This window comes from Aulonocara sp. 'chitande type north' Nkhata Bay, linkage group LG23 (assembly GCF_057382095.1).
Source record: "Aulonocara sp. 'chitande type north' Nkhata Bay isolate Kocher_YH1m ecotype deep benthic linkage group LG23, A_spYH_male_GT1.1, whole genome shotgun sequence".
Taxonomy (NCBI): domain Eukaryota; kingdom Metazoa; phylum Chordata; class Actinopteri; order Cichliformes; family Cichlidae; genus Aulonocara; species Aulonocara sp. 'chitande type north' Nkhata Bay.
In genome coordinates this window covers 9,498,810-9,511,302 of record NC_141365.1, presented here as the reverse complement: position 1 = coordinate 9,511,302, position 12,493 = coordinate 9,498,810, and the positions used below count along the sequence as shown (strand labels likewise).

The window sequence follows — 12,493 nt, the reverse complement described above, 5'->3', positions numbered from 1 at the left end:
CTTGGAGCTTTTTGTGCGAGAGAGTTGCAGAAAAGCTGGATTGTATAAGTGACTGAGAGTGTAACTATATGTGTGACTTAAGATCAAAGTTCAGTGAGGTGTGGTTGCACACGAAGGAAGACGCAGTGTGTGAAATAAGTGACAAATGAATCTAGAAGAAATCACAACTTTTGAACTCATATGGAATATAGTTTATTAAAGCAAACAGGAGTACCAAAAATATCAAACAGAAACAAAAAAAACCACAGATGTAAAAGCTTTATTTGCACTCACTTTTAAAATAACCATTACATTTGTTCTGTTTGCTCACAGATTCTTGTTGAGGCCAGGCTCAGTTTTTTCTTTTTAGATTTTCAATTTTTTCTCATTTCAACCTAACAAAAATAACGAAAAGTTGCAGTCTGGCAATGAAAGTTACAAATCAACTGTGACTAATATTGCTTACACAGGGTACCCTGATTTGCTTTATATGGTCTAATCTACAAAATCTATATGTTAGTGTGTATAAGGTAGCCCTTTAATCCATGAGGAAAGTGTTTATTGAGGTTACAGAACACAGGAGCCGAGGACCATTTTCCTACTGACTTCTGTACAATTTTGAGTTCTTTTTTAAACCAGAAGAGTCGCCCCCTTCTGGCTGTTAGAAAGAATGGAGATTTTAGTTACTTTCACTCTGAATTCACTTTTCAGACTAAGAAACTACATCTATGTTTAACACAAAGTCTATGAATGAAGGTCACACAAAAAGGAGGGCAACAAAAACAAAACAAAATCCAGTATATGATGATATGTTGAGGGTGGGGGCATTACTGCACAGGGCAAAGGCTCCACTAATTTTGGACAACATCTAAAGGTTTTGGAGCAATATCGCCATCTAGAGGATGTCTGTTTCAGGTAAGACTTTGACAAACTACATTTTGCACATAATGCAACAGCAAGAGTTCAAATCTAAACTGGTCTGCTTCCAGTTTAGTCCTATCAGCCAGTGAAAATATCAAAGGCGGCTCTAATCTTTTGAGTTGCTGAAGGTGACCCTGGTATTAATCACACATTTATTTTAGTTATTTTATTATATTTTTTTTATTTACCTCACAAAGATGTCCCTGAGAGAAGCGACATGTTCATTATTAAAAGTTTTCAACTTTTCATAAACATTTACTAAACTGTCAGAAAGGTGATTTGGGCTGTATGAGCACTGACTGTTGATTTGTGGAGATGAGGTCCAATGGAAGAGCGTAGCCGTGAGACTGCCACATCTTATTAAATCATAGAATAGGGTACAAGGCGTAGCTGGCGAGGCCACAAGTGTTTTGGCCATTCCGGACGATTCGCATAAAGCCGCCTTCACCCCAGCCAGTTCCCCAACTATTGGAGAAAAAAAAAAGACATTTTTAGGTGAAGAAAAGTGGAGGTTTTGGTCAGATGCTATCTTTTTCTTTGAACAATATTGAACAAACCTGTTCTTGATGATCCAGTAGTCTTGGCCTTCTTGTGAGCCATAGCCGACCAGCAGCACTGCATGATTCAGATTATTGGGGTTGCAGTTGGGCTCGTCATATATTCCTGCAAAGGAAACATGAACCTACTTAACTGATTTTTGGAAATTTGTGGGAAGCAAAAACAAACTGATAACACAACAGTGACATAGAATAACCCTTAACTCAGAGAAGGAAAATTCTTAGTGACCAGTTGTTAGGGAACATTACTTGTGGTATTTCTTACTTTTTACATGGTGGCTTCTTATACATAAAATGCACAAATTTTTAAAAAATGAGGTCCTGTGAATGTAAGCTTTTTGCTTGGGGAAGTTTTTTTTATTCTGTGAAGAAGAGGATATCCTCGGTATGGCACAAAGCTTGGATTGTGAAAACTGATGAGCAACCCACATGCTCTTCACATTTTATGTTTGTGAGGTGTAGGCAACTCAGAATAAAGTTAACCTAAAGGGAATGTGGTTTTTAAGGGGGAGGCACTTAAATTGCACTTTTTAAAGGCAATTTATGAACCAGAGCACCAGTATAAGAGAAATGAAGCTCATCTTGAACCATCAATCATGCAGAGTTACTCAATTAGACTCCAAAAATAAAAAACATGAAGCTGAAACTTACCATAATAAGTCCTGTTTAGCATTTAGTTCAATCTCCAACAACTCCTAATGGGAATTTCTGGGTCTTTAGTTACTAAAAGCTTTGTTGTGTCCCCAAGATAGTTGCTAACTTTGTTTGTCTGCTCACTGTTGCTGAGTATCCGATGGGATTATCAAAGCTTTTTTGCTGAAAAAAATAGCTGCCATACAATGAGAACAAAAACAACTAACAACAACAAAGTTGCACTTTGTCACTCTTGTCATATGTGGCTTAATGTGGCTTTGTTAATCTAAAAATTCTCATTATAGCAGCTCTGAGTTTAAAAAGTCCTCTTCTTATCAAAATCGACTTAAGATAACATAACTGTTATTTTTAAGGCAGTTAACCTGAGCTGTAGAACAGGAAGCTTGCATGATCTGCATCAATAGCAACTGTTATTGGTCCAATAGTTGCCAGAGCATCAGCCATAGCTTGCTCATCTCCCCTGGGAATGAACCTGTAGTCCCTGATGTGAGCAACTGCAAGCCTGCTGTCGTAGAAACAGGGCTGAGTGTCCTGTTAAGAGAAATAAATGTTAACCACAGCATGTCCGCAGAATTATTTACTTTTTTATGATGTAGGATAAGACAGCAGAGTCCTACCACTGAGGTGTATGGGTAGGTGTTTGAAGACTCCAGCCCGTTGCTGACCACATAGTCATAAGCATTGGCCATCCAGGCACCACTGCACCCATAGGTACCAAAGGATTTAGAACAATCCACTAAGTTTTGTTCGCTCAAGGATATCAGCTGACCTGTCTTTTTGTACAGCTGTGCCTCTATAGCTCCCGTAGTGCTGAAGGCCCAGCATGACCCACAAAAGCCCTGCAAAGAACATTTAAAACAAAGATCTGATTGTGATTCAGTCTGAATATACCCACTCATGTGATGGAGGGACAGTCTTACCTGATCTTTAACCTCAGTCACAAAACCCATGTTTCTGTAGTCAACAGCATAGCCATCTAAATGCCTTGCATTGTTACGCAGTCTTCGAGCTGAGACTTCTTTCCCTCTCTTTACAAACTGAGCATTCATCTTGGCACCTTGCAAAACCCGGTATTCTTGTTGTGTCTGCAAATGTAAAACAATTTTTGTTCACAGTATCACAGTATTCACAGTTTGTTACAGCAATTAATCAGACAATTCTTTTTTTTTAAGGTCTTTGTGGAAAATAGTAGGTACATTTAGGAGCTGGTTAACTCTGGTTAAGTTCTTTGTTGAAACAAAACACTTCTACTCTACTACTAAATTCTACTAGAACAAAACAATACTCCTTACTAGGTCTCCATATCTATTCATAGCCATACTGAATGACTTCATCCCCATGAGAAACCTTCGGTTGTTGTCTTCAATCAACTGCTTATTCTCCTCCCAGATGGCTCTCCTTTCCATGTCATCCTGATGGTTAACACAGGAAAAGCACACGCAAGAAAAACTCGAATAAATTAGAGAACATGTGGACTTTTCGTTAGAGAACATTTGCACTTATTGTTGTTGTGAGGATTTTAGATGTGGAGGCTGTCTCACTGATTCATCATAGCTTATGCCATATCTGCTTTTCCAGATCTCCCACTCAGTCGGGGCCTCCTCATCTGAGTCTGCCAGCACGTGCTGCAGGCCACTTAGCAGGACGGACAGCAGAGCAGCTTTCAGCAGAAAGCTGGCCTGCTGGACTAGAAGGACCAGAGCATTGCACAGTTGCATTGTGTATATGTATAATTCATCATATTTCATCATATCATGTTGAAAGGATGGCCTCATGAGCCCTCTGACTGCAACTGTATTATCAATCAAAAGAAAAATGGAAATCTAGTCAATATAAAAAGTGTTCTCTGAGCTTATGTTAGCTTAGGTTAGTTTCTTTAAAAATCAACAGTGAAAATAGACTTAAGGGATTTTATAGAACAAACCAACATATAAAAGAGACATATAACATTATATAAGATTAGTTGTTCTTTTGATATTAAACAAAAAGCTCTGGTCAGCTTACCTTCATGCATGTGAGTCTGTTTTGGTCCCATATTCTGAGAGCAACTCTGAACAGTGACACCGAAACAGACCTGCCTTATAAAGCTTGTCAGTAAGTACATGTTACTACTATACTTTAAGTTAATCCCTAAATCAACACTCATGACAGCAGCTGAGAAGGACATTAGTCAACAAAAATAAGATGCTTATCATGCTCCTCCTTGGCCATAGTGCTGTAATCATTTAGAGACAGCTAAAGCAGCAGTTGTGTAAATCCCTCAAATACTGGTTTATAATTGAGCACAACAACCGTCACATAACTGTGCAAAACAAACTGTGAAAGGGGAACTTTATCTAAATAAAAGTGCCAGTGAACTGATGTAAGAAAGCTGAGGGTAACATTTCTGCATTCAAGAGTGCATACAATAAACAGTAGTTAAAACTTAACCAAAAGCACAGAGCTTGCAGGCATACAGATCCGTTGTGTAAGCAGGATTTCACTGCCATATTCGGCTTCATTTTAAGTCATTCATACTCGGTATAATAGTTTATTTTAGCAAAGTTCTGCTACACAAATTTGTATTCTGTTTAGACATTTTGGATCTTTGTTCTGAGAAGATGAGGGATTTATCCTTTCTTTCTTAGAAATGTGAACTAAGGATAACCACAGCAGACTTTTGCTCTCTGAAATAATTTAGGACTAAAACACAAACAGAAAGTTTCAGAGAAAAATCCCCAAGATCAATACAAGGGCTTAACAGAGAGGGATTTCTTTTTCAGTTGCTCCAAATCTTTGCTTACTTGTTCAAAGTTTTAACGTTTTAAACACGAACCACATTATTAATTATTTATTATTATTATTATTATTAATAATAATAATAATTATAGTTTATTTCATTTATTTAGACTTTAAGATTAGATCCTTGGTTTAATTTTTAACAATGATCTCCTTATATGTATGTCAATAGTGGAGTAAAAGGCGAAGTTTTTTTTTTTTCAGAAATGTAGATTACAGTGAAGTATAGTAAAACACAAATGCTTTAAAATTAGTCTTAAGTGCAGTATTGAGTAAATGTAGGTTGCTTAATAGCCATGGCTTCACGCCATAAATCTATATTTATATACAGTTCATCAGTGTGAGCAGCAGCGCCCTCTGCTGGCCCACGGTGTTGCTCCCTCGCAGGACACACTGCAGAGGATGAGCTCAGCTGATTTTGTGCCTCCCCGTTATTATGTCCGCGATCGGGCGCCGCCAACACCCAAAGTCAGTGCGGCAAAACAGGCGAGTGGCGCTCAACATCTCGTCTAATGAATGAGTGCGCAGGAAGAAGTATGAGTCACGAATGAGGTCTGCAGGATGTCTTTCAAGGTAAACCAGCTTTCTCCGTCCATCATTCTGTGCACGCAGCCTGAGAGGGCCGCAATAAGGTAATTGATCGCACCCGCTTCCTCTTGAAGTGCAGACTTGTTTATTTGGGGGTTATTGAACGATCTGCTATGTTTCACTATGAGCCCGGTGAGGTAGCACTTGCTCTGACATTTGAATGGCTGCTTACTGGCCTGGGCGATCATAGAGTCCAACTCGGTGTGTGTGCATCCGGATTTGCTGATGTAATAGCATGTCAAACGGCCCATGGTACTAGCGTGCACGTGAATGTGCGTGCACAAGTATGTCCACATACCTTTTATTACCGGTACTGAGAGGAAACAAATCATTTTACGCACATTTTGGACATGTCCCCCTCTTCTGAGGACAAAAAGCAAGTCCCCATTATTCATGAGTAACTTGTTAAATTTTATGGTAAAGACTTAAAGTTAGCACAAACTTTAAACCCTAACTTTGGTTGAGATGTGATGTGATGTCATAAATATGATTATTAATCTCTTGGCACACTTTATTGATGACTCACCTGTCATTCATATTCAGGTGCATCACAACACTGAACAGTAACACCTGGATGCACTCTGCTGTCCTTACTGTCTGCTCTCAGCATTCCTAATGCTCTAATGGTAACTTTCAGGTCAGTTTTTGTGTTGTTGTGTGTATTTATCCTCCAGAAGGAAACACCCCTGGCTAATGCTGTGTTTTGGGCAGCGAGGAAGGGGAACTTGGCTCTGCTTCAACTGCTACTCAACAGCGGGCGAGTGGACGCAGACTGCAGAGACAGTGTATGGACACTGCATGCTGTGGCTGCTCAGATGCACACTTTAACCATATTCCACCTGTGGTAGGGACACAGAAAGCTTCAAGCCTTACCTGTGGGGTTCATGTAGTGCATGTGTGTACCATCACAATTCCTCATCCATTAATTGTTTTCTCTCTCTCTCTCTTTGTCCTATAAACAGTTGAAAGTTTTGCATGTTAAGCCAGAAATATGCAGAATTCTGTGGTTTCATCCCTGCCATCACTACACTGTTTACCAGGTCATTGCAACAAAACAAATATGCTCATTAATGTTTCTTTCCAGTATGGAACAACAGCGCTGATGGTGGCATCATACAGCGGCCATTATGACTGTGTTAAAGAGCTTATCATGCAAGGGGCTGATATCAACTACCAAAGAGAGGTATGCTGGGGAAATGAAACCCAATGAATTAACTAAATACTCTTACAGACTCCAAAACATAAAGTGTTGGTAAAGGTGTTTTTACATTGTCAGAATTAGGCAAATACAATATTAGTGAATGAACTTGACAGATGTTGACTGTCCAGGCTTTAAATTTAGATGTGTTGACAGATGGATTTATCTTATTTCAATGGAAGCATACTCATGCTAGCTTTACCCCCTTTGTCCAGCCTTTGTGCTGAGCTAAGGAAACTCACTGTCTGCTACCGCCGGTGAATTTAGAAGGTCACTACAACCTGCTGGCACATAGCTCCTGAAAACCCACTAATTGTTGTTTTTACACTTTCCAGTTTTCCAGACATGGATTAGAAATTCGTCCAGACCAAAAGAAAAATATTGAAGTTTTAAATTGAATAAAGTTTTTAGTCTAGGACTAGACTTCCGCCATGTCTGGAACACTGTGCCTTTAACTGTTAATTACTGAGCAAAGGTGTGCATATGTGGATTGTTCTGCTGGAAGACCCAGGCTAGCTTTACTCCCTTTGTCCAGCAGTTGTGCTACGCTAAGCCAGTACTGCATCATCTGGTAAATAATGTCTTAAGATCTTGTATTATGTAAATTCATGTGCTTTAAATTTGTTTATACACCCTCTGGCCACTTGATTAGTTACACCTTAGTAGTTCTGGGTTGGACCCCCTTTTGCCTTGGAAAACGTTCCTAAGAGATTTTGCTCTCTATTGGCATGACAGCGTTCAAGTCGCTCCAGATATGACATCCGTGATACAAATATCCAGTTCTACCACATCCCGAAGGTGCTTTATTGGATTGGGATCCTGTGACTCAACTAGAGGTTGTTTGAGGAAAAAGGCAGAAATTGATCCATGCTGTTGTTGTTCGTACTAAATTCTAACTCTACATTCTGAAAGTTACAGCAGACTGTTGTCCTATTTTGGTGAGCCTATGTGAATTGTTGCCTCAATTACCTGTTCATAGCTGATAGGCCACAGCAGCGGGTGCTAGTTCTATCTGCTTAAAAGTTAAGGTTTTGTGTTCAGAGATGCACAACATGTTTATGCAACCTTTGCATACCCTGAACGCCTTAGTTGTAACAAGTGATTATTTGAGCTACAGTTGCCTTGGTTTCAGCCCAAAGCAATCTGGCCATTTAATCTGACCTCTGACATCAAGAAAGCAATTCTTGTTGATGTCAGAGGTCTTGCTGCTTGCTCTTTTTTTTGGGACCATTCTCTGTAAACCCTAGAGATGACTGTGCCAGAAAATCTCAGGAAATCTGCAGGTTTTTTTTTAAATACTTGCACAAAGTAACTTAAATTGACTTTCTTGATTTGAACTTCAACAGGTCTACGTGCCTAAAAAGATTGAGTTGCTGCCATGTAATTGGCTGATTCAATATTTTTGTCAATAAGCAGTTGAACAACAAAGAGGCCAGGGAGTGTAGTCTATCAATTTAGTATCTTTTGGATGTGTTTATACGCGGATTTCTCTCACCTACAGGCAGTAGGTCACCAAGGTAGTTTTCTTCCTTTTTCCAACCGTTCTTATGCTAACCGGCTGGTGTTTCACTGGGAAGCGACAGCAAGTTGCTGCTATAGGTTTGGTGCATATAGTCCTCATTAACTCTCTGCCCTACACTTTGGTTATATTTCAACCTTTGTGCTAAGTTCTTTTTCTGTTTTTTTCCCCGCCAAATAAAACTTTCTATAATGTTAGTTTTATGCTTGAGTAGAATCTTATTTGTAAGAAAACAGGGCCATATGTGCAGCAAAATTCCCCCAATTGGACACTTATTTATTCTATTCCTCATGTCAGATATTCATGAAAGGTTATATTGTGTACACCATTAGGGTAAAGTTGAGGTAAACAGCGGTGTCTTTTTTTTTAAACTTTCCAGACAGGTTCTACCGCTTTGTTCTTCTCCTCCCAGCAAGGACACCATGAAGTTGTAAAGCTCCTCTTTGAATTCGGTGCCTCCACTGAATTCCAGACAAAGGTATGCAACAGGGTGCAATGATGTGTATCATGGCCTTTAGAATACTGGGTGTGAAGGAGAATGCTGCAGTGCTATCATCAGACTTCAGAATGTGGAGATAAAGAGACAGCGATGCACAAACAGTGCTGCTGTGACTTTAAAGATATTTTTGTTGTTGCCGAACACTTTAGTCATTCTTGTGCATCCATATGTGTTTATGTGGCAGGATGGTGGCACAGCTCTCACTGTCGCATCTCAGTACGGTCACTCCAAAGTGGTGGACATCCTGCTGAAAAATGGAGCCAATGTTCACGACCAGCTGAACGTGAGGCTCTTTGCATTTACGTCTGCAGCCTCTCGCTCTCAGTACGCCGTCACTGTCCTGTCTGTTAAGTCTATTTGTCTGTCAGAAACACAATGGTTAGCTGCACACATTGTCCCAGCAACTGGAATCTAGCCTCTCAGGTTTCTGCAGACTGCTGAGTCAGACATGAATCATACTGGGCAGGATAACTGTGTGTTTCCTTGGTGCCATGGAAAAACAACCTGCTTACACAAAAATGTGCTTATAAATAGTACTGATGGAATCTTGTTTTAGTGATGTAGTCTATGCCTAATTGGAAGATTTTCCAAGCAGATTTCGAAAATCTAGTGTGAGGTAATTCTTGTTTTGCAGGATGGTGCCACCCCTCTTTTCCTTGCTGCCCAAGAGGGTCATGTGACTGTGATTCGTCAGTTGCTGTCATCCGGTGCCAAGGTCAACCAAGCAAGGGAGGTAATGTCCTCGCCAAACTCTGCCTCTTTAAAACAGAGCTCTAAACATGTTGTCACCTACTCCTGCTAATTGTCCCTCAATACCTACAACCCCCCTCTTCATCAATTCCCTCCTCCAGGATGGCACTGCCCCCCTGTGGATGTCAGCCCAAATGGGTCACAGTGAGGTGGTGAAGGTGCTGCTCTTACGTGGTGCTGATCGGGATGCTGACAGACAAGTACATTGATCTTTTAGGATTAATAAAGTACATCAAAGTGTACATAAAGGGATTTTTACTATTGATTCCTGCCATTCTGGAGTGTGGAAAGTGTGACATTACATAAGACTAGGAGGCTGCGATCTGTCTTTATAGAAACATTTCACCATAAAAGGTTTTTGATTTGTAATTATATGGACATATAGATTGAATTTGCAACTGTATGCAGATACTTACACTTATATTTAACATTTCAAAGTTGGATGAGAGATTATCTGTTGGTGGGAAACGTGATATAGTCAAAGGCTTTTAAGGATGTGAGTAACTGAAAATGGACTCGTGATTTTTGTGATAATTTTAACAATTGTATGCTTTTTTTTGTGTCTTTCAAGGATGGATCAACAGCGCTGTTCAAAGCAGCGCTGAAAGGCCACAATGGCGTCATTGAGGAACTCCTCAAATTTTCTCCATCACTTGGCCTTCTTAAGGTAAAACATGCTGCTGTAGATGTCTGTTTTGGGAAATAGCTATGGTTAAGGCACAACTTGTCAAGCTCTCAAGCTTTTCTTCAACACCAAAAAAATAGTCTGGCACAAACACAGTGTGTTCTTTTACAAACTTAAACATATAGAACAAATTGTTTTATCAGCAATGTTTAGTGGGCTTGTAGATAGATTTTGCATGTTTTGTAGGATGGATGTTACCCGCTTAGAGAAAGTCAAGATAGTGATTTCCTCTTTGTAAAGATTTGAAGATTTGACATCAGTAGAAGCACAGAGAGTAACTTAAAAATATTTGCAAACTATTGATCCAAAGAAACAACATCCCTGGGCAGGTAAAGCTGTGTTTTCATTCCCAGGGATTGCAGATGGAAAATGGCTAATAGCTAAATCTAATACAATATACAACAGTGATATAATTTTTTTTATACATGGACACTAATAATAAAAAGGTTTAAAAAAAAACAACAACACTGATATCTTTATGTAGCAATGAGTAACTTGTATGTACAGCACATGACAGTACTGTTGGAATGTAATCAGTAAAAAGGAAATCAAATAAAAATAATAATAACAATAAAAATCACTGTCTAGGAAAAAATGAATAAGCCTATAGTGTCAAACCAAAATAACAGTGCTAAATTTTATACCTAGATAAAAAATTATTTTTACATTTCCAACTGCTCATAAACAGAACAAAAGAGGATCTAAAAAAAGCTGAACTATCAAATAAATACTATTAAAAACATATTACTAGTAGTGTCAGACAATCCCAAAAATACCACCCACATCACGAGTAGCTCAGTGCTCAAATAGCAAGGAACACTGGTTCAGAGGCTCTATATCCAGCTCCACTAACAATCAGATGAATTTCCTCCGTGGGCAGCCGGGCAGTCAGAGTGGGTCATGGCTGACAGGCCTGAAACATGGTTACAGAGACAGCTCTCTTCCATCATCGTTATATTCATCATCGTTTACTTGTATAGCACTTTACGAACACACCAGGCAGACCAAAGTGCTGAACAACACAGATCAAAACAACAACCAAATTAAAAATACCATAAAATCATTACATACAATAAAATAAATAAGAAGGTGTCAGTTTCCTACAGAGTTAAAAGCCAGGGAATAAAAATAGGTTTTCAATTTGGACTTAAAGACCTGCACTGATGACGCTAAAAGACAAAAAGACACAAAAAGAAAGTCAGTGGACCTGCCATCCCCATTTCCGTTTTTTGTGTTAAACTACATTATCTGGCTGCTGGCTCTTTCTTTTTATTTAGTGTCCCAATATTAGAGCTGTTAATCAATCTTGTAATCTAATGCTGAACAAGAAAAGGAAGATGCATGCTTGTGAAATACCAGATACTATTAAAGGAAAAGTAATAATATTAAAGAAGGGTAGTTCATATTTGTGTCTTGTCTACAGAATGGCTATACTGCCCTTCATGCTGCTGTTATGAGTGGAAATCTTCAATCTGTTCTGCTGCTACTTGGAGCAAATGCTGACCCAACGCTACTCAATAAGGTGGGATAGCAGACAAACAGCAGACAAACAGCAGACAACCTAAGTATATAATCTCATTAGATATTATAATCAAAGTGTTTCCCATGTATCTTTTGCAGAATAGTGAACTCCCTGCAGATCTGACAAAGAATGATCGCATCCTTAAGGTTTTACGTCCAAAAATCCTGAATGGACACAGCTGATAATGGCACAGGTTCCTGCCTTCACGCCTGTCTGTGTAAGGAGGGGGAAAGAAAACAAGTGTCCAATCCACCCAATTACAACATGTACTGTACACGGTGCTTGCTTTTGGTTGAAATTAAGCTGTCGTATGCCGAACAAACCTGGACAAAGTATAGCGCAACACAAAAAACATTTGTCTTCCATGTGCATCATCCCCTACTGGTCTCCTGTTTATTTGTGTTTATCCCAAGTGTTGTCAGATTTCTATATATTTTGCACTCTTTATTTGCCTTTTTAATAAATGTAATAAAGTGTAATTTTATTTATTAATGCAGGAGTATCTGTGTGGATGTGTAATATTTTTTTGAATTACATTTTATTTGCGGTTGGAAAATGAGCAGTCATGATAAAATAAGGATCAGATATTACGTACACATTTTAATAATACAATGGTATGCTAGTTATGTGACGAATACCCACTAGAGGTCACTATTATCCCTATTAACAGACACCTGTAGCTCACCTGTGCTGTGATTTAATTACATTAATTCCGTTTTTTCCCTCAAAAACGTTAAAGCGGTTATGAACGTACACGTTTATATGGTAAGTTCTATTAATTAAAATAACTTTCAAATGTACGGATGAAACACGAGAAATTACAGCCGCTGTTAAGCCACTTTA

General features: G+C 39.0%; 2 protein-coding genes across 6 annotated transcripts; one reads left to right on the top strand and one right to left on the bottom strand.

The window, feature by feature from the left end:
- Positions 1-174: 174 nt before the first annotated feature.
- Positions 175-4,215, bottom strand: cts12 (cathepsin 12). The gene is made up of 8 exons (XM_086282595.1): positions 4,116-4,215; positions 3,653-3,798; positions 3,404-3,523; positions 3,032-3,196; positions 2,729-2,950; positions 2,474-2,642; positions 1,458-1,563; positions 175-1,365 (listed from the first exon to the last, which is right to left on the bottom strand). Exons 1-8 carry the CDS (start codon positions 4,213-4,215, stop codon positions 1,266-1,268), a joined length of 1,128 nt encoding a protein of 375 aa, XP_086138721.1. The 3' UTR covers positions 175-1,265.
- A 1,026-nt stretch (positions 4,216-5,241) lies between these two features.
- ankrd29 (ankyrin repeat domain 29) lies at positions 5,242-12,146 on the top strand. 5 transcript variants are annotated; one of them, XM_086283770.1, is made up of 10 exons: positions 5,243-5,521; positions 6,152-6,260; positions 6,562-6,660; positions 8,574-8,672; positions 8,878-8,976; positions 9,328-9,426; positions 9,545-9,643; positions 10,015-10,110; positions 11,552-11,650; positions 11,749-12,146. In XM_086283770.1, exons 1-10 carry the CDS (start codon positions 5,451-5,453, stop codon positions 11,830-11,832), a joined length of 954 nt encoding a protein of 317 aa, XP_086139896.1. In that variant the 5' UTR covers positions 5,243-5,450; the 3' UTR covers positions 11,833-12,146. The 5 variants fall into 5 exon arrangements, with proteins under 5 accessions (XP_086139899.1, XP_086139896.1, XP_086139897.1 ...); XM_086283771.1 differs by having other exon boundaries at positions 5,245-5,462; positions 6,152-6,262; XM_086283774.1 differs by having other exon boundaries at positions 5,441-5,462; positions 6,152-6,321.
- Positions 12,147-12,493: the final 347 nt, after the last annotated feature.